The following is a 22,910-nucleotide window of genomic DNA, read 5'->3' on the forward strand; positions in this document are numbered from 1 at the left end:
TCTCTTTGTTTGTAGCATTTTGGATCACTTGCCTCCTTAAGACAGGTTGTGTTTGTTTTTAAGCTAAAACTTTTTTTTTCCTGAAAATAAACAGGGAATATCACATTCTCATATTTAGTAGAAGTTTTGAAGCAATATTCCAAGGTTTCATTGATTTCTACAAATACAAAATGCTTGTGTTTGCTTTACTTCATTCTCACGGTGAAAGATGGATATATATATATTTTTTTTTGGGTACATTAAAATGTTTATATTAGAGTAAGACATGATTTCATTTAAGGATAAATTATTGATCTCTTTAAGGATTTTTAGTGAGATTATAAATTGTTTATTTCATCTTAAATTCAAGTATGCATAGAAGAATATAAAATGAGAAAAGTCAGATTAGATGATAGGTTTTAACTAATAGGAACAAATTCTTATAAGACATGGATATTTTATATTATTGGAAAATATAAATTATCTTTAGAGTAACTACTAACTAATTCATCCTTCCATATTTTTTCTATTATTATTTTTTAATTTTTAATTCATTAAATTTTATTTTTTTAATAAAATTATTAAATACTCCTTTTAGACTTATATATAAGTAAAAAATGAAAAAAAAAATGGATTAAAATATAAGTAAGTTTCATTAAAGTTAACTTTATTTAATGTTTTTAATCTAAAAAATACTCCTATAATAATAAATGAGAGCATTATCTACCAACCATGAATATGGTAAAAGATATTTTAGAAAATGTAATGTATATTTTATAATAATTGTGAGAGTTTAATTCATTTAATGAATTTTCTTAATATGTGTGAAATTTGATTAATTTTCGTTGAAGAACTTGATTAGTCATCTTTAGTGGGATTTTTCTTCCCAATTATTTTTTTATATATATAAAAAACTTAAATTTTGAAAACTCTCTTAAGAGGATGAAATTCAAATACCATTAAAACTAATGACTTGCTGGTAAATATGCAATGTTATATCTTAAAACAAATCTTTTTATAACACCGAAGTGTTATTGTAGAAATGACGATGTTTGTTACTAAACATTGAGTGATTTTTCATGTCTTGAACATATTTTTTTAACTTGTTTTACTTCATATATTTGGTAGATATTAAATGAATAGTTAAATCGTTAATATTCAAAAAGAATAAATCTCGTAATAATGATGCCATGAGTCAAAATTGTTGAAGGATTAAATTTTTTTTACCGAGGGTTAAAATTTCTTAACACTGACATAATTAACTGTGCCACTTACGTTAAATTAATTTTGTGAAAATAATATGGTATCATATTTAATTTAAGGAAAATAGTTATACTTTTATTTTAAATAATTTGGGAGTTCCGATTTCGCATGTCCTGATTTTCTTCGTTTAAAGATGGTAAGATGAATTATCTTGAGAATAACTTGTTTTAGTTGCTTTTTTTGAAGATTCACCTTTTTCTTTAAAGATAGCATGTCCACGTCTCTAAATGATTCATTGTTTGATGCATCAAATTTATAGGAATCATCAACTTGAGTGCTTCAAAAGAATGTGATATTGCACAAATTTTTTTTTTGTTTAACTCAGGTGTTTATCCAATTTTATTTGTATAACATATTATTGGCCTTGATGTATAAATTTTTGTTCGAAAATTTGAATGGTTATTTTTATTAAAAAAACATTCTTCATCACATATTTTATATTTATAAGACTCAAATCATAGATTTTATTAAAAGCAATCGAGCTCATTATTGCTCAAATTAACAATTTGTTGGTGATTTCATCGGATTTGAGATTACTCATTTCTTTAGCTTTTTTGGTGATGGTTACTTTTGGTATTGAAGGATTGGATAACCTTCTCAAGATTTTTCTAATATGATGCAGATTGTTGTAGGTTCATCTAAGAGGATTTTAATCCATTAATAATTTGTTTGAAATCTTTCAAACAATTGGCCTATCAACACATGATCATGCATCTTGAAAAGTTCATATTGGTCCACAATAATCCACAACGCTTATTATTATCTTTTTTAACTCTTTCACTTGGTGTGGTCCTTTATGAGCAACAGTGAAGATATATTAGATTTTTGTAGTGGTATTTTAATGATAAACTAAGGGCACAAGTGAGAATATATTTTGCAAAAGTATTTAATTGGACTCAGACTTTTGATCATTTGTCTATTTATCTTGGCAAATTTCTTCTCCATTAGCATTCCTTAATGAATAATTCAATTTTGTCTTTCAAATAGTAATAATTTTCTCCATTGAATATCAGTAGTCTTTTGGCAAAAGTTCCTTCAACTATGTAAGATGTTCTTGAGTCTTCCACACGCCACACATTCTAGAACCATGAATTTTAATTTTCTCTACATATATTAGCAGATGCTTTATCAAGTTTAAGTTATTATATCAAATAAAACGTGATCAAGAAAAAATTATGCAAGTTGAATTGCTTTGTTCATTGAGATGATTTTTATTTTTTATTTTACTTTTGAAGAGATCAGGTAATGTGCTTCTTTGACTATTATCATTCAACAATAAATAATTATCTGGTTGATTTTAAATAACTTTCAACAAACCATTTTAATATCTTCATATAACAATTATATATATATAGAGAGAGGGAGGAGAGTTATAATAATATCAGTGTAACTTTTATTAAATATATTATATCATTCAATAACTTTATATTAAATGTGAATTTTGTAAATCCAACCGTTAAATTGAAAATTCATATCACTTTATATGTTTATAACAAATTTTGTTAAAATTGAACAACAACTTGAAGCTAATCAAAGCGTTCATATTTTAGTATATTTTGAAATAAATATATTACGTAAATTTTATAAAAATAAAAATATCAAATCATCTTGGATTAATATTAAATTTTGTATATATGACCTAAGAGTAAAAAACTTTCAATCTAACGGTTGAATTTACAAAATTCACATTTAATATAAAGTTATTGAGCAATATAATACTTAATAAAAATTACATCAGTGTTATTATAACCCTCCTCATATATATATATATATGACTCTCAATCACAACTTCAAATTACCTCGAAAAAATAGAAGAAAAAAAATAACATTGTTATTATTCCTTGCACCATTTAAGCAAGATAGCATTCATATCCATTAATGTATACACATTCTATAAAAACATGATAATTGTAAAAGTTTTTTTATCGATTGAAATTATAATGATGATAACATAATTCAAACTTAGGACTTTTTATATTAACTCCCTCTTATCACAGTGGCTAGTAAAAAATACCATAATGTAGATTAGCAAAATATTGAAAAATTAGATAATCACTAATGAGAATCAAAAGAGTGAAAGATTATGTATCATCTTATTATCATGAATATTTCGAGAATAGACATAGTATGTATACAAGATAGAATCATCTAACTAAGATACTAATCATTATATTTTTTATGATCAGTCATTTTTCATTATCACTTTCTAATAAAACAAAGAATGATCATCATTTTGTTGACATAAGTTGTAGAAAGAATTGATCTATGCGAGATCATAGTAAAAGATTATGGGATATGGCTTTCAATTTTAATAATTACCGAATTATGGTAATTGCTTTAATTTGTGTATAGCCATAAATAATTATACTTTTTGCAAGTATATATCACCTCATGTAAAAATATTATTCAAAAATAATGATTCTTGCCATGTTAGTTTGACATGATATTAGAGAATATGATCCAGACTTGTTTCTTGACTTAGCCCTTATTTTTCCATGGCTAATACAAGATCTCCTACATCTACTTTAATCGAGTTGGTTACAAAAATGTTAGAGGTTTTGAACCAAGTTTCAGCTCGTCACAAATTAATGTTGATCATATTATTGCACTAATTGGCATTAAACTGGATGGCAACAATTACCCTTTTTGGTAGCAGGTGGTCGAGATGTTTATCTCGTGCAAAGACAAACTAAGATATATCAATGGCGATTTACCAAAACCCTTTCATATAAACACTACCTATCAACGATGGTGGACTAACAATGCAATTGTTAAGGGATGACTAATTAACTCCATGGATTCCTCCCTTATTGGAAATTTTATTCAATTCCCCAAAACCAAGATGGTGTGGGATGCAACCAGGACCACATATTTTGATGGTAGTGACATGTCTCAATTTTATGATCTTCAACATCACGTGACTTTTCTTAAGCAGGTTGATGGCTCTCTTGAAAAATACTATAATGACCTCCAAGGAATTTTGCTTTAATCCATTTTGATATGTGGGGTTCATCTCTCCTCTTCCTTTAGTTTGTGACATTTGTAGATGATTGTACTCAAATAACTTGGATTTACTTATTGAAGCAAAAAATGAGGTATTTCATACGTTCCAAGTATTTCATCAAATGGTGTGATTCAATAATCAAATGTGTATCCTTTATTTTGATAATGGTGTCGAGTATGTAAATAAAAAATTTCGAACTTATTTTAAAAAACATGGACTTAACCACGAGACCTTATGTCCTCAAACTCCTCAACAGAATGCCATTATAGAATGCAAGAATCACCACATCTTTGAAACAGCTTGTGCTCTTTTACCTGGAGCACTTGTGCCTAACCATCATTGGGTGAATGTTGTGACTACTACAATTTATCTCATCAACAAAATGCCATCAAATGTTCTTGAATTTAAGACTTCACTACAAACTTTGTCTACATTTATGCCTTTTCCCACTACACAAATGTTCCCACCAAAAGTCTTTGGATGTGTTGTGTTTGTTCACTTGCATAAGAACCAACGAACAAAACTTGACTATTGTGTTATTTGTTGCTTTTTTTTTTGGGATATGGTCTACATCAAAGGATATCGTTGCTATAACTCTTATACTCGCCACACATATATAACCATGGATGTTACATTCCTTGAGTTTGACACTTTCTACTCCCCCACGTCATCCAATTCTTCTCTTTTGAGGAGATACAAGGAAGAGTCAAATTGGCTAACATTTGACTGGTTTGAGGATACCAATACATTATTTGATAAGGTTCCCCAAATTCAAACTACTCCAATAGAAGTAACTACAATAACATAATGTCTTCCAAAAGTTGAATTATTGGAACCCCCCCCCCCCCCACACTCTAGAACCTCCCAATGGTCCACCTCTTGAGAATATCACTAAGGTTACCATTCCACCCATCCCTGATGTCTCTAATAATGTTGATGTACACCTGTTGGCTATGAGTTACCTTATAGGCATAATCGACGCAAAGCACCAAAAAGATATTCCCCTAAAGTGAAGAACCATAGATCAAGTTATCTTATTACCAATTATGTTCCCACCAAGGCACTGTCTAGGCCCGTTAAGGAGTTTTTTTATGAGTTCTTCTCACAAATTGTCCCAACCAACATTTTAGAGGCTCTTGAAGACTTGAAATATACTTATAAGCGAATAAAGAGATGAAGGAATTAAACAATAATGCAACATGGGCTCTTGTTCCTTTACTAAAAGGAAAAAACCAGTAAGATGTAAGTGAGTTTTCTCTATCAACTATAAAACCAATGGGTCTACAGAAAGGTACAAGACAAGACTAGTGGCCAAGGGATTCACACAAACACATGTTGTAGACTACTAAGAAACCTTATCTTCAATGGAAAAATTGAGCACTATCAGGGTATTGTTATCTCTTGCAATAAACCTTGATTGGCCATCACATCAATTAGATGTTAAGAATGCCTTCCTCGATGGATATCTCAATGAAGATGTATATATATATATATATATATATATATATATATATATATACATATATATATATATATATATGTGTGTGGATACCCCCCAGATATATGGTAAATTCTGATATTAAGGTGGTGTGCAAGTTGTAATGAACTTTGTATGGTTTGAAGCGATCTCCTAGAGAATGGTTAGGATGTTTAAACTTGGTAATGAAAAAAATATGGCTTTTAGTAAAGTAATGTAGACCACACATTATTCTTGAAGCATCGCCAAAGTAAGATAATTGCATTGATTGTTTATGTAGATGATGTGATCATCATAGGAGATGATTTGGAGGAAATAATAAGACTTCAAAGGCAATTGAGAATCAAATTTGAGATGAAAAATCTAGGAGGACTCAAACATTTTCTAAGGATTAAGGTTGCTAGATTAAAGAAAGGAATCTTTCTATCTCAAAGAAAGTATATCCCAGATCTCTTATTAGAGGTTGGTGGACTATAAGCATGTAAACACTCCAATTGTTCAAAATCACCAACTTGGAGAGCATTTGGACCAAGTGTTAATTGAGAATAGAGGTTGGAAGCTATGTAGAGGTTGATAGGGTCGAAGATACTACTAGAAAAAAATCAACCTCAAGCTATTTCACCTTTGTTGGAGGGAATTTGGTCACATGGAGAAGTAAGAAAAAAAAGGTCATGTCACTATCAAGTGTTAAATATGAGTTTTGCGGGATGGATAAGGGCCTTTGTGAACTTCTTTGGGTTCAAAGGCTATTGACTAAAACTGGTTTTACCTCAAGTTGTGCAATGAAATTGCTTTGTGATAACAAGGTTGTTATAGCTATTGTTCATAATTTGGTTCAACATGATTGAACCAAACATGTTGAAGTGGATCAACACTTTATCAAACAAAATCTGGAAACCAAGATAATTCAATTTTCATTTGTTAAATATGAAGAGAAGTTGGCAGATATACTTATGAAAATTGTCTGTAGTAGGAACTTTTGTAACTCACTTAACAAGTTGGGTTTAAGATCTCTACACACCAACTTGAAGGGGATTGTTGTGTGAGTTGTGAGAATTGATATTTGTGAGATCTTAGTAGAAATTTATGGGATGTGGTCTTTAACTATAATGATTACCAAATTTTATAATTTCCTTAATTTGTGTATGGCCAAAAATAATTATGCTTTTCCAAGTATATATTATTCTGTACATTGTGCAAAAATATTATTTAGAAATAATTATTTTTACCATGTTAGTTTGACACATTCTGTTAAGAGCCTAGTATGCGATGTGCACACCATTAAACTCATGAAGAACAACTAGAATAATAAAAAAAAATATTGTGCAAGATTATTAAAATCTTTAATTTCTTCTTTGTCAAATACATTTGTTTCTTAAATTCAAATTAAGACGTGAAGATGACTAACTTTATTTAGAATTTGTACCTTAGAACTTTTATTTACTTTAATTCAAACTTGTTTATCCTAAATGAGGTAGAAATTTATATTGTAGCATTGCTCTGTCCCTAATTATAAAACATTTTCAACTAAATTATAGTCTTTAAGAAAATTAGTTAATTTAATTAGAAACATTAAAAAATTTGTCAATAATTTAAACTACTTTTTTGAAAATTACCCTTAACATCTCTTAAAGTAACCTTTTCTCTTTCCACTTAATAAATTCTCACATAATTAATTAATGTCTAAAAGGGAAAGATATGTATGTGTTTATTTATCTTCTCCAATCCAAATAAAAGAAAGTTTTTATCCAATTATTTTCGAGCATTTATTACCTTTTTGTCTAGGGTTGGAAATGAGTAAATTTGAGTTGAACTTGGTTTAGCACAACTCGGTAATATTTGGCTCATCTCACAGTTTGGCTTGAATTTGACATGAACTATTTTTCCAACTCAAATTTGACTCAATTCAAGCTCACTAACAATTTGGCAAGCTCAGTTTGTTAGCTCAAATCATATGAACCAAGAGTTAATTGTTTCGAATCTTATACATTTCAATTTTTTTAATTAAATAATAGATTTAGGATAATATAAAATGATTGTTTAATTTTTTTAAAGAAGAAAAATACAACTTATTCTATTAGTTTTGTAAGATTACAAGGTATGATTCCAAAGAAACATAATTACATCCAAAATTCTATATAAATAAAAACTACTTCTCCTTACATAAAATAATGGAAAACACAATCCATGACCATGAAATTCTAAGTTATGGCCAATTTTTAAAGGTTTTTTCAAATTGTAATAAATTGAAATTAAATAGAAAATTAATTATAAAAATTATATATTTATATGTCAAATCAATTCATGAATCAAACGAACTAAACTATATATATATATATATATAAGCAACTCAAGTTTGACTCATTTATTTATTGTTGGGTCAAAAGACGATCTTAGATCCTTTAGTTATAATGTTTTAATGATAACAAACACAAATACTTAATTTGAGAAAAGTTTTTAAACCATTCACTAAGACAAATGCTCTTTGTAAGACGAATGCACTAAGACGTCCAGTTATCTTGACATAAGTATCTAACAGATGAAACACTTCATCTACAAGGCATTTACTCTAAATTAATATCATTTTATGATGTTTGATAACTAAATTAATCTTTATGTATATTATTCCTTAAAAGATCAAAGCAAAATAACTTTCTCAGTACTCGTAATGACAAAAAAAAAATACATGTTTTTGTTATCAATAAAAGAAAAACGAATCTTGTGAATCTTGAAAATCCTCAATGAACTGACACACGCATGGCTCCACTTGTTTGGTACCTAAAAAGTGATAAGTAACTTCCTCAATCAGGTAAGAAGTGACTATTTGGTGAAAGTATTAATTGCAAGCATTTAGTGCACCAACAAAAACTTCTCTCCACAAGGAATGAAGATGAAGACAGATGAAGTAAGCCTATAAGAGACGCTCAATGATTTTCAGTAATCATCTTATTGAAGCCCTATAAAAGGAAGTTTGAAATTCAAAAAGATAGAGAGATCAATTATTGTAAAAAAAATATATTCATTTTTTCTACAAAAAATGTCTCCGCACTTAATTGATTGTATCAAGTATTAATAGTAAGACGAAATAACATAATTAACTTACCCAACTTTATATTATTGATTTGAGCTTAGAGATACTTGATTGTAAAAGAACACTTAGTTGTTGAAGCTTGGAGAAACTGTGTTAAAAGAAATACTTGGTTATTAAAACCTAAAGAGGTTTTGTGTTGAAAGAATACTTGGATAGTTACTTGAAGAGACAAGTCAAAGAATACTTAGGTTTGATTCAGAAGTTGCTTGGGATAAGATACTTATATCTTTGCATAAGATAGTGGAACTTTATCTGATTGGATAAAAAAATATTGGATGTAGTTTCAATGTTTGAGATGAAATAGTATAAAAATACCTCGTGTTCAATTTCTTTACTCTTCGTTGCACTTCTTCATAAAGTTATTACTTCATTATTTTCAAAATGTGTTTTTTTATTAATATTATTCAACCCCCTTCTAGGATTTTTTTTCTTCATATTTATTGAGTTTAATCTTTAGCTTTAGTTCATTCAACGAGTTAACTATCAAATTAAGTTTTAGACTATTTTTAAATTGATTTGATTCATTTTCGCCCATACTTTTGTCTAAAAGAAATATTAATTAAATAAAAGTAATTTATAGAAAATATAGTTAATGAAACTTACAATTAGAAGGTTTAAAAAAAAGACAAATAAAAAAGTGAAAAAAGTTATATATATAAACAAAGATAATATTCTCAATCAACCCGGTAATTTTAGATTAAAAATAACAAACAAAAATGAACAAGTTGAGAAAATGTTAAATTATAAAAAATTAAAATGCAAATGATAATTAAAAAATAAGATGTTATTAAACTAGTCAAAGTCATGTATTTGCTCAATAATACAAAATATATATTTAACATTTTAAATTTTTTAATAAAATATAAAGTATATTGAGCACATTATTTGATGCAATGAATTAAAATACTATTCTAACTACCTCTGACCACAATGACTTATATAAAACACAATAATGTATATTAGTAAAATATAAAAAACTAAATAACTTGTATAAAACACAATAATATAAATTAGGAAAATATAAAAAAGCATATATAATCACTAATAAGAATCAAAAGAATGAAAGATTATGTATCATTCTATTATCATGAATATTGTGAGAATAGACATGGTATATATATAAGAGAGAATCCCCCTAATTAAGATATCAATCATTCTCCAAATTTCTTCTACGCTTACTCTTACTAACTTGATCGTCATAGTTTTTATGAACAATCAATTTTCATCATCATTTCCTAATAAAACAAAGAAGGATCATCATTCTATTGAGAGTCAATTATATGTGACATGCACACCATTATACTTGTGAAGAACAAATATAATGAGAAAGGATTGTGGAAGACTATTAAAATCTTTAATTTCTTCTTTTCCAACTGCACTTGTTTCTTAAATTTAAATTGATGTGCGAAGGTGACTAACTTTATGACATAGAGCCATTTGCCATAAATGAGGTAGAATTTTATTTGTTCCTTAGAATTTGTTCTTAAATTTTTTATTTACTTTAATTCTTATGAACCCTCTCTAGGAAGACTTAGCAATTGTTTTGATCTAGAACAAATTCAAACTTCTTTTTTCATCATAAATGAGGTATAATTTTATTGGGTAACACTACTCCATTTGTAATTATAAAACATTTTCAACTAAATTATATCCTTTAAGAAAATTAGTTAATATAGTTAAGAGTATTAAATTTGTCAATAATTTAAACTATTTTTCCAAAATTACTGATAACATATCTTAAAGTAACCTTGTTTTTTCTCACTTAATCATTTTCTACCTAATTAACTGATGTATTAAAGAGAGAGACATGTATTTGTCTATTTATCTTCTTCAATCCTAATAAGAAAGAGAAAGTTTTTATTCAATTAATTTCAAGTATTTATTACCTTTTGTTAAGGGCTGGAAATGTGTTGAGCTAAGTTGAGTTTGGTTCAACTCAGTTTGACTCGATAATATTTCACTCAACTTGCAGCCCAACTTGAGTTTGACATAAACTTTTGTTTTTTTCAGCTCAAACTTGACTCAGTTTAAGCTTGATAGCAATTTGGTTCAACTTGTTAGCTTGAATCACATAAACCAAAAGTCAATTTTTCTTTGAATCTTATACATTTCAAAATTTCAATTTTGATGGAAGTACTTGAAGAGGTGATTGATGTTCCTCTTCAAGCTCCACCTTCAAGTCCCAATCTAGCTCTTGAGGTCTTCATTGGTGACTTTGATGAAGCAAACACAAGCTTCAAAGCTTGTAGAACCAACTTGAGGAGGTTCGGTTTCTTCCTTGAAGAGGAAGAAACTTGAGAAACCAAAGAAGAATGGTGGAAACCCTTTATTGAGAAACTTAGGGGAGAAGCTTCTTCTCCACGAATTTGTGACTCTTGAATGAGAGAATTTTAGTGAAAAATTCTGATTTCATATACTCAAAAGTGAGGAAAAATGAAAGGTTTACAAATTTATAGAAGTAGGTAGCTTATGGAGCAAGCTAACCTTAACCATGGTTCAAGAGAACCATGGTTTGGTTGCTTAACCAACCTCCCTAGTTAGGATGGCTTGTGGAGCAAGCTTCTACCTTAGCTTGCTTTCCAAGCAAGCTAAGTTAGAAGCTTGTAGCACAAGCTTCCTAAGGCTTCAAGAGAAGAGAAGCAATTCCGGCCAACAAGAAGGCTAGGCGGCCTTGGCTTGTTTTTGCTCACTTTAATTATTTCAAAATTTGTTGATTTGGTTTAGTTAGGTTCATCCAATGATGGTGAGACCTAGCTAAATCAAATCCTTGAAAAATTAGAAGCAAAACAAGTCCAATATGTAAAATTTGGCCTAGGCCCAATTTTGGCCCAATTACTAGTCACACCCTTAAGCATTACTAATTGCCACCCCACTTCTACTACTGAAAAAATAGAAAAAGAGTGACCTTCAATACAAGGTTAAATGGAGTCAAAGTCTCCAAGTAACCTACCCTAGAAACAATATACAATGGTCTATAAAATGAAATAAAGTACCTCACAAATACAAAGGCAAAAATAAGCCTATATAAGAAACTACTATATTTACAAACATAGAAAAAGGTCTTCAAAATCATCCCATTCCTCATGGTTCCTTTAATGTATCACCTCTTGGATTCCTTGGCCTTGGCATATTTCCATCAAATTTAATAACAAATTTAAGATAAAATAATTGTTTAATTTCTTTTAAAGAAAAAATGTAACTTATTCTATTAGTTTTGCAAGGTTACAAGATATGATTCCAAAGAAACATAATTACAACCAAAGTCTGTATAAATAAAAATTACTCCACCTTGCATAAAATAATGAAAATCACAATCCATAACTATGAAATTCTAACTTATAACTAAGTTTTTAAGGATTTATAAAAAAATTGTAATAAGTTGAAGTTGAATAGAAAATTCATTAATTAAATTATATATTTATATGTCGAGTCGATTCATGAACCAAACTATATACAACTCAAGTTTAACTTATTTATTTATAAAACTTAATCTTTAACTCAAATTTAGCTTATTTGGCTCATGAACCAAACTGATGGAAAACCTTCAAGAGTAACCGAATATCTTTGGCTTCCCCTTCAAGTTCATCCCTAGACCTTTCAAGCTTCTTCAAGGTCTCTAATGGAGGTAGAGACCTCTGGTTTCACCTTTGGAAGATGAAGAACTCTCTTCAAGTGGTGCCACTTCTAGATAGAAGATAAACCACTTCAATCTTCACCACACTTTTAAGAAAAGGATAAGAGAATTGAAACCAAATCAAAGAGAATTTAGGACTTTTGAGAGAGAGAATTTAGAAGAAAACTCGACAATTCTCATATAATCATCAAAAGTGAGTTTTACAAGTAAAACAACCTATATATAGTGGTGGAGCAGCTTGTAGTGCAAGTGAGACAAGGTAGGGACACTTAGATCTAGATTAGCCAATCATAGAGTGTCAAGTGTCACTTTCTCTTCTAGGAGACAAGGAGGAGACACTTAGATCTAGAAGAGCCAATCATGGAGTGCCAAGTATCACTTTGTCTCCTTGGCTAACCAAGAGACAAGTGTGTGGAGAAGCTTCACAAAAACTCGACCAAAAGATGAGAATGGTGGCCTAGGCTTGTTTTCCTTCACCTAATCCAATCCAAAATATTGGAATTGGTTTAGTTAGGTTCACCAAATGATGCTGAGGCCTAGCTAAATCAATTCCTTGGATTAAATGGAGTAAACAACCCTAATATGTAAAATTTAGCCTAGGCCCACTAAGAGTCCATTTGCTAGCTTCACCTACACTCTTACTATTTGCTACCTGACTATTAATACTAAAAACATGAAAATCTATGATCCTTAATACAAGGTCAAATGGAGCAAAAGTCTCCAAGTAACATACCTTGAAGTCCTAAGGGAATAACCTACAAAGAAAGATAAAGGTGTCTCACAAATATAAAGGTAAAAATAAATCTATATAAGTATCTACTATATACAAAGTACTATACAAGGTATGTACAAATAGAGACTAAAGAACTAATAAGAAAAATCATATTCACTGCTCATAGAGAGCATAGGTCTAAAAAGTATCTCTTCTATAGAAACTTCCTCTAGCCTATATATAAGCTCTCTGTGAATGGTCCTTCATCACAAATTCAACAAATTAATTATCGAATCGAATTACAAACTATTTTCAAATTAGTTTACTTCATTTTTATCCCTACTTTTGTCTAAAAGAACTATTAAATAAATAAGATTATTTTATAAAAAAAATATATAAGTAATATAATTAACAATTAGAAGAAAGTCTTATAAAAAGAACAAAAACAAAGGTAATATTCTCGATCAACTCAATAATTTTAGATTAAAAATATGAACAACAAAAAAATGAGCAAGCTGAGAAAATATTAAATTATAAAAAAAAAATTAAAACGTAAAATACACTTAAAAAAATAAGGTCTTATTAAACTAGTCAAGTCATCTATTCGACTCAATTATACATAATCTATATTTAATATTTCAAATTCTTTTTATAAAATATAAACAATACTGATCAGTGATCACATTATTTGATGCGATGAATAATTGAAGAAGTCGATCTTAAAAAGGAGAAAGGTAGCAAGTCCTTTGTCATTTTGACTTTGTTGTAACTTGTGAGAATGTTTCTTCAATCTACTTTACTTTACCTCATGGAATGAAAATATTAAAAGAAACAGAATAATCGTATCATAGTATTTTTGGAAAGCTACGTTACGCCGAAAACAGAGCACAAGACAAACCGCCGAAACAAGTGTCTATGCCGTGCCACGCAAATCGCAATTGCGGATTCAAATTCCCGCCACAACTGTCTCCGATAAATATTGCTGTAAATCTAATACATTTTCTATTAAAATTCATCATTAATATTAAACATTATCTACATTTTTATAAACACAAGTTATATGCACGTGCTTTTAGTTTTTTTTTTTTTAATTAGAATTAAAGTTCTATTTCCTTAACCTATACTTACATATATGCATGATTGTTGTGTATTGCATATGATGATTAAAGAAGAAAGATATTTCTAAATTATCTTTATTAGGTCAGATCAAGGGAAGAGATTTTAACCATCTTTCAACACCAATATTTCGATCATAAATCATTTGATTTTATATAAAATTTTATTTTCTTAATCTATACTCACAGAAAAAGGAAAATTTTCATTTAATTAAACTCTTTTAGCATGGTGCCTCTTAACCTTGTTATAAAACAAAGAAATTGATAACTACTAAGATCAACCTTTTAATAGAAGTTTGAAGTAATATACATCAAATTTTAAGTTTCTAATCTCAGGACCATTAAACAAAAAATAAAGAAATTGCGACATATATAGATACAAACAAAATTTCAGCTTTTACAAACATTCTTGTTCTTGTGTATATCAAACCCATGATTCATCTCATTCGAATATTTTAGAAACAGAAAACACATAAACAATGATTTAAGTGCTAAGCAAAATTTGGTATTTATATATAATTGTTGGGTTTACAGGGCAGAATCTTGAGGTGGAAGTTGAGTGAAGTGAGGGCTTTGAAGGGCCTCTTGGAGAAGGTCATGATCGTCCCACGAATCTCGATATGTCTCCAAGTTGACATCACTGTTAATTATGGCTGATAAGCATAGCTGTTTCCTCCATTCTTCTATATGTGGGAACCCTACATTCTCCCCATATTTGTCACAGTACTGCAATACAACAATAACCAAATCATCTCTTTATTTATTTAAATTAAGATAAATTAAGTAGTAGTTAGTACAAGAAATGTTTACATAAACACATATTAAAAATGTCTTTTTTAACAATAAAAGCTAAAACAAAACAAATGGACCCTTAATCATGGCTAAAAAAAATCTCATTTCAATTTCTAAGTTAAAAAAATAAAATCACTTTTTTTTTTCACTTTATTTGTCATCCTCATTTTGCACCCAGAAAATAAGAAGGATCAAAGTGAATATTTTAACAAGCAAGTGTGGCTACACCGAGAGTTTTCTAAAATAACAAAATTAAATGTGTGTTTAGATGCAATAAATTGTTACATGATCAAGACCACTGTGGTCTTGTTCAATCTTTTTCTCGTAAACACAAAGTCAAAGTTGTATGTTGTGTAAAGATTAGTCAAAACCATTCACACATGATCAGAACTATGTAATGATAATTTCTCGATTTGATACGTGAAAGATCCACAAGTTTTAGAGATTTTCATGTCACATAAAAAAATGCACAGAAGCCACTATTCGTATAGTAGCTTCTGCCTACACGTAATCAAGTTGTGCCTAACGTAGAATGAGGTTTACTTTCATGTTCATATATATATAGTAAAAAACTTAAAACCAAAGTGAATATATTTTTTTTCTTTACCTCAAAGTCTGCAATTTCATGAGTACAGTGTTTGGGAATGCCTGCTGCATCTCTTGAATGGTAGAACTCCTTGATGGATTTCATCATTTCCTCCCATGATGGCAATACTTTTTTCCCTGAAAGCAGTTGAGCTATCCATATTGCTTGGGACTCAAAGAAAGGGAATCCTATGATCTGTAATGTAAGCACACACATATAATGCACTCTCATCGACCAAGATCAATTCTATTGTTAAATATATATTAGAATCACACATTCATCGTGTTTGAATCAACAAATTTAATTGATACAAGAACTATTTATTATTTCTGTTAAATATAGAGAACATGTCTGGAATACAACGTCATAAAACCAAATTTATAATAAAAAGTTATGTTAATAGGTTTAATTGATACAGAAACTACTCTTTTGTTACTTACTTCTGTTAAACATGAAGAAAAAGTGTGATTTACGTGTTTCTAAACATGGAAAAAAATACACATTGTCATTACAACTAACTAAAAGTGGGTGTGTGAAAACATGTGACATAAAACGAATTGAATTCAGTGATTTTGGGGTAGTTTACCTTTCTAGGGATGCCTATAAAAGAGAGGGATGGAGCAAGGGATGGCGGAAAAGTGTGCTCATACAAAGGCCCCACTCTGTCATCATCTATAACCACCATTCCTTTGGTGTCAAGAAAGGGGAATGCATAGGAGTACCTACATATAACCAATTGATTTTGAAAACCCATCAATCATTAGAAAACACAACACTAATTAAATCTAAAAGGAAACATCTTGACATGTTTGGACACAGGCCCCACGGTGAAATCTCCAAGAGCCCAAGACCATAATTATTATTCAATCATGATACTATCTTTTGGAACTTAAGTTAGTGAAATTAATGAAATTTATAATATGGGTAATTTGCTCTTGGATTAACTGTACCATTCACGATAATTATAATAGATAATAGATGTCACATATAGGTGTTTGTTTAATCAATATTTTTGGACGTTACCCTGTGCAGTACAAAATAGAGTCTGCAAGAATGGAAGAACCATCCACGAATGTGACCCTCCCATCCTCTTGAAGGGTGTCTATCTGCACAAGGTACCACATGTTATTAAGTTAGCAAAGTTGGTAAACAAACTAAAAAGTCTTTATAAATATAAATTTAGAAGTGTTTTTGAGATTCTTTTTAAAAAAATAAAGAACTTTTTGTTTTAAAGAAGCATTAAAAACACTTACAAGCTATAACAGACTCTAAAGTATAGTATATTTTGTTTTACTTCTGATTAATTAGAACTTGGAGTGATATATACCTGTGGATGAAGATGAAAGTTCTCATGTTTTGATATGACTTTAGATAAACCCTCAGAGATTTTAAGAGATCTGGAACTCATGTGGACCTCCTTTGCCACCTCCACAAGCTCTATTGATATGTCTTGCCCACTTAAGGAATTTCCAACCACCACCACAATCTGTTAAATGAAGATTTGCCTCTATCGTGTTTAAGAGTGCTTATTTAAAATTTAAAATACAATGGCTACATAACAAAGTTTTATCTTACTAAGTAAACATAATCACATGACATCTAAACAATATTTCTTACTTTTAAGCTAATGCACATGTGCCTGTTTCTCTGCCTTTTACTGAACTTATATGGCCTTTTATTATATGCAAAATTCATGTCATAACAAAAATTGTAATTTCTAGTAAATTTTAGTCAATGAAAAAAGTGTTAGAAAGTGTGACACTAGCACTTCTGTTCATGTACCTCGTTGCGGAATGGTTCTGGAGTCCTGTAAATGTGACTATGCATTTGTTTCCTTTTCCATGTATCCATTCCTGAGCATCAACAACACAAACAAAACAACTTTATGCATACACATCCAATGATGAGAACATTGAAGGTGTTAGAGATAGCGATCAAGAGATATTACTTTAGTTACCTTTAATGGATGATGGCAATCTTGGTTGAGAGTAATGACCAGTGGCCACAACCACTGCATCAAACACCTCTTCCACCACCTTCTCACTCTTCTTATCCATGCTTCTAACAACCCACTTCAAATCATTAGCACAAACACCATAATCCAACATCCCCACATGGTCCACCCTCGTGTTGAACCTGATCATCTCCCTCAAGCCAAAGCAGTCACAAAAGTCCTTCAAGTAGAGAAGCAGCTCAGTGTGGCTAGGGAACCTCCTCATGTCTCTACCCTTCTTGACCAAAAAGGGAAAATCAGAGAACCCCATGATCTCACGTGGAGATGTGAGCCTCAAGGACTCGTACATGCTACTATGCACCTTTAGAAAGTGGTTTCTCCCCAAAGGGTCCTCACCTTCCACGTTGGCCTCATATAGCCACTGGCCTCCAACATCATGATTCTGCTCCAACACGACCACCTCATGACCCTCTTTCCTTAATTCCCTCGCTGCCACTAGCCCCGATGGTCCAGCTCCAATCACGCACACGTTCTTGGATCGACATTGGCTTGTCTCAGAAACCATGTTGGTTATTGGTAATAGTAGGTGGTGAGAATATGAGAATGAGAATGAGAATGAGAATGCAAAAGCTATAGCTAGCAAGGTGGTATGTGGGGAAATGTGTTGGTGCTAATGGGGGGCTTTTATGGTTGAATATGTTTCACGTAGGCATAGGGAAACCATGATTTGTGGGATAGCGATGGTTTGCTGACTGGGAGACACACGTGATCATGTAAAATCAATGCTTTGAAATATGTCTACTTTCAGGTTTGGACTTCAATAGTAACACCTCCACTCTTTTACCTTTACGTTCAATACTTCATTACCTCCAACACTCTTCCATATTTACCAATCTAGAAAGGATAGTACGCCATTCTTCAAGTTTAATTAATAATTTTAATAGTTTGAGATTCATGTACTTAAATTTGTAGTTTAGAGCTTGAAACGATAAATTAAACAGTGATACCAACAAGTCTCAGGCTTGAGGAGTGTTGTTCTCCTTAAATAAAGTTTGGAATTCAAATTTTATATACAAAATAACAAGTAGTTGATAATATATATATATATATGTCATTGATCAAGATTTTGTTGCAAATATGTTATATGTATTAAAAAAATTACTAAATTAGTAATATCTTTAACTTAAGTTTTTTAATGTGTTGAATTTTTTAGTTTAAGGGTCTGTTTGTTTTAGCTTTTTTTTCCTTATAAAAATGCTTCTTTCTTTAATAAAATAAATACTTTTTTTATTATTTTTGATATGTTTGTCTAAATTTTTTTTTAAGAAAAATAAATAGTTTTCTTTAAGCAACTTCTAAGTTCTACCTATTTCTTAAATAATTATTTTTTAAAAAGTACTACAAAAATTTATTTTTAAGTTTAAAAAAGGACCCTAAATATATATATGGGACTCAATAAAAAAAATACCCTCTTTCTTTTATTATTAAGAGTCATTTATATGTTTTCTTGAGATGCCGAGTTCATTGAAAAGAAAATATCAAAGAGAATTTTGTCAGAATATCTGACTGTCAAATATCAAAGCAATTGATAAAAGTTGAAGTTATAGCCCTTATTGGTGTTCACTGCTTTACTTTTTCTCTTTTCCTTTTTTATGAAGAAGTTTCTGTGGTCTTCCCTGCATGCATGTAATTGGTGCCACATATGATGATGGCCTTTCGTTCACACGACCTGAGAAATTCATAGCACTAGAAGATTTTACACATTTTTCCAAATCACCATTTATATTTCATTTCCATAAATTAGCTTCGGTTTTCTGTTCCTAAACTATATGTACATTAACCCGAAGTGTGTGATTCAGCGGTACGGGTTGATCCACGTTTAAGCAAGGTCAGGGATTCAAATTCTGCCTTGTGTATGCAGTCGCGTTAAATCTTGGGGTCAGTTATCCTACCCTTTGAGGTGTTTCCAACGTAGCTAGGAGATTAGTCACTGTTATTGGCAGGATACTCCAGGTAGGAACTAAAAAAAAAAAAAACTACATGTACATCAAACTTTGGACGAGAGTCAGCGTGATATCAGGACAAGATTGTGGGCACATATTGTGTATGGAACGTGATTTGCTTTTCTTTTCTTGTTTTTTTTTTGGAGCAAAGTTTATTGAATGGACTTTTTTAAGTTCATTTTTTTTTTTCATTATTTATGTGGACTGATTGTATATTTTGTCATTTTAGTATTTTTATTTTATTTCATTTTTAAAAATTATCAAACTAAATAAAGTATAGAATAAAATGTACTAAAAAAGCTAATGGAGAAAATAGACGTAAAAAAGTGTTAAGATGCAATAGAATGGATGATAAATTAAAGCATTTTTGAATTGCAATTGGTTCATGTGCTTAGTGCGCTACAATGGGGACACAAGCCTGTGGACAAGATCAAACAAGACCTAAACACAAAGGCTTTCAACTTTTAAGCCTATGGTCTATGAATTGGAGCCCCACAATCACACTACTAGGCATGCCTCACCTTGAAGCGAAGGAAACATGAATAATACTATAATATAATCATCAAACAGTGAATTTATGAATGAATATATACCACTGTTTGTTTCATTAAAGAGAAAATAAGTAATATAAATATAATGAAAAGCAGCTTCAAATGTTTATTACTTCTTTTTCAAATACCATACATGTAATATTGCTTTGAGTAGGTTGTAAGTTATACTTGTTTTTCATCTCTGTTGTCTTTGGGTGAAGTTAAAGTATAACCGTCCAATTTTATTAATATTTATATTTTCTTTTTTGTATTTAGGGAAAATGATAGGTTGCTAACAATAATCCATACAAAATATTAATTAATTAGCCCACACGTTTCATGCATGGGAAACTTTCAAGACAAATCACATGATTGATCAAGAATCAATGTAATCATTTCAAGGAAATAATTAATTGAGCATATCTGATGTTTTGCTGTGCTATACTATTTCTCTTTCTGTGTTTGATGTTGCATGACTTACAATTTGCACTTACATTGAACAAGTTAGGTATGCATGCTATAATTGTGTGATTACGTAATGGCCCAACATTGTCTTAACAAACAAATTAATTAAATTAAAGCTAATGATTCTTGCTATGAATTTTGTGGCCGATTAATTTATGTTATTTAAACTTTACACCTAAAGTTTAAATTTTTTTTATTAGTACGATATAACATAAATTTATTAAAATATTGATATCAATATTAATTCTCTGTTGTCTTTTTCTTTTTTGAATAGTAGTATTTTAGCTAGTGAATTCACTCTTTAATTACCAGAATATTAGTGTTCCTGTGTTAGGATACACACTTCAATTATCCTTGCTGTAGCGGGTCAGATCCTGAGTCTCGATTTTCTCGTTTCTATCCAAGTAGTCCAATGTGAGGGAGGTGTGCCTGCAAAGACACTCCAACGCTCAAGTAAGTACTCGGTGTAATAAATGCAGTAGTTGAAAGTTAGCTACATACCTCGTTAGGGTCCTATTTATAGTGGTTCTTATTGGGCCGTGATTAAGGATTGGGCCCCGGGAAATTAGGGGATTAATCCGGTGCATTACGTAAATTAACCTCTCCGTAATCATCTTGGCGTAAATGCGGGGCTTGGCCGAGCACACTGACACGTCTTGTTCATCTTGTGAGTGGTCGGTGGGCTCGGGTATTCGGTCTGATCTTTCACGCTTTCGGGTATTCGGCCAAGTCGGCCATGGACTCAGGCATTTGGCCTAGTCGATACAACCCCCGCAGCGTCGAGGATGCAAAAGACGAAGACGGTTAAAATATTCAGGACTGTGGTTGTCATTGTACTTGGACGTTACAGTTATGGTCGTCAGCTATTAATGATAGTGGACGAGATCTAACAGTAAAGGCTGGGTCAGTAGGGCCGATTTTTAATGTTATGGCGAGGCCTCAAACTAACGAAGCCTATACCGAGACCATACCTGGACGGATCCTAGGTTGAGACCTAGGCTGGATGAACCGGGGCCTTAGGCGGATGAAGTATAGACCGAATACTCGCGCGGTTGGAGCTTACACCGAGACCTCGGTGGGCATGGACTGATGAAGCCTATGTCGAGAACTCAAACGGAAGAAACCCAGACTGAGACCTCGACTGGACGAATCCTGGGTCGAGACCTTGGCTAGATGAGACATATGTCGAGGCCTTAAACGGATGGAGTCTTTGCCGAGACCTCGCCGGTTGGAGCCTACGCCGAGATCTCGGTGGGCATGGACTGATGAAGCCTATGCCGAGAACTCAAACGGAAGGAACCCAAACTGGGACCTCAACTGGACGAATCCTGGGTCGAGACCTTGGCTGGATGAGACATATTTCGAGGCCTTAAACGGATGGAGTCTTTGCCAAGACCTCGCGCGGTTGGAGCCTACGTCGAGACATTGGTGGGTACGGACTGCCATGTTGGCCCTAGCGGTTACAGGCCTGACGGTTACTAAATCTGGACCGTTGGATGATCCAAATCGAACGGTTGTGGTTTCGGGACGTCTTTTCACCTCCCCCATTTACCTTGCCTATAAATAGGAGGGGGGCTACTTGGAAATTTACTTGCTGTAAATTTCCCGAGCGCTCTCGAAACCAGATTCGACCGAGCAAACCGATCAAAGGTAAATTTTGTATTCTTTATTCTTGGTAATAAATGGATAGGAGTCATTCCTCAGCCAGGAGCTGGACGTCCTCGGAGGTGTCGGGTGTCGCGTCTGATGGAGAGGGGTCGGGTTCGAGTGAGATTTCAAGGTTTCCTCCGCTACAATGTGAAGTGGTGTTCCCCTCCGACATTGCCGAGCAGGAGGATAGCGGGGACAAAGTGGTCGAGGTATCGCCCTCGGTGACTCTGGCTATGGCTTTGGCACAAGCCACCGAGGTGGATGCTAGAGGTTTAAGCTGAGTCGGTCAGCCGAGCTTGCATGCCGAGGCCATTCAGGTTGGAGCAAGTGGAGACGGCTTGGAGGTACTTGGCGATCGCGAGGCAAGGGCGTGGTCGGTCCAAGCAATCGGCCGAAGACGAAGATTGATTACGGGACAGTAGATGCCTGGGTATGAATGGGTAGACGGAGAGGTCGACATTTATTTTTCAAAGTTATCCGATCAAGGATTATTAGACACGTTTGTGTCTTTGGAAATGTGTTTTGCGAGTGGGGAGGACGAGTTTCCTTTACTCGTCGAAGCCTGTGCGGATGATGGGTCGGATACTGATTTCGTATTTTTGGAGCCGGGGCCCGACGAAGACGACCACTTTTATGCTTACATGTGTTGGTTCGA

The 22,910-nt window shown here is 31.8% G+C and overlaps 1 protein-coding gene across 1 annotated transcript; it reads right to left on the bottom strand.

The window, feature by feature from the left end:
* Nucleotides 1-14,536: 14,536 nt before the first annotated feature.
* LOC109809169 (Flavin-binding monooxygenase family protein) lies at nucleotides 14,537-18,283 on the bottom strand. The gene is made up of 7 exons (XM_020372407.3): nucleotides 17,611-18,283; nucleotides 17,436-17,506; nucleotides 16,981-17,139; nucleotides 16,677-16,759; nucleotides 16,240-16,375; nucleotides 15,675-15,848; nucleotides 14,537-15,001 (listed from the first exon to the last, which is right to left on the bottom strand). Exons 1-7 carry the CDS (start codon nucleotides 18,170-18,172, stop codon nucleotides 14,804-14,806), a joined length of 1,383 nt encoding a protein of 460 aa, XP_020227996.1. The 5' UTR covers nucleotides 18,173-18,283; the 3' UTR covers nucleotides 14,537-14,803.
* Between the last annotated feature and the right edge of the window lie 4,627 nt (nucleotides 18,284-22,910).

Source organism: Cajanus cajan, chromosome 6, assembly GCF_000230855.2.
Source record: "Cajanus cajan strain Asha chromosome 6, NIPB_CcT2T_4, whole genome shotgun sequence".
NCBI lineage: Eukaryota > Viridiplantae > Streptophyta > Magnoliopsida > Fabales > Fabaceae > Cajanus > Cajanus cajan.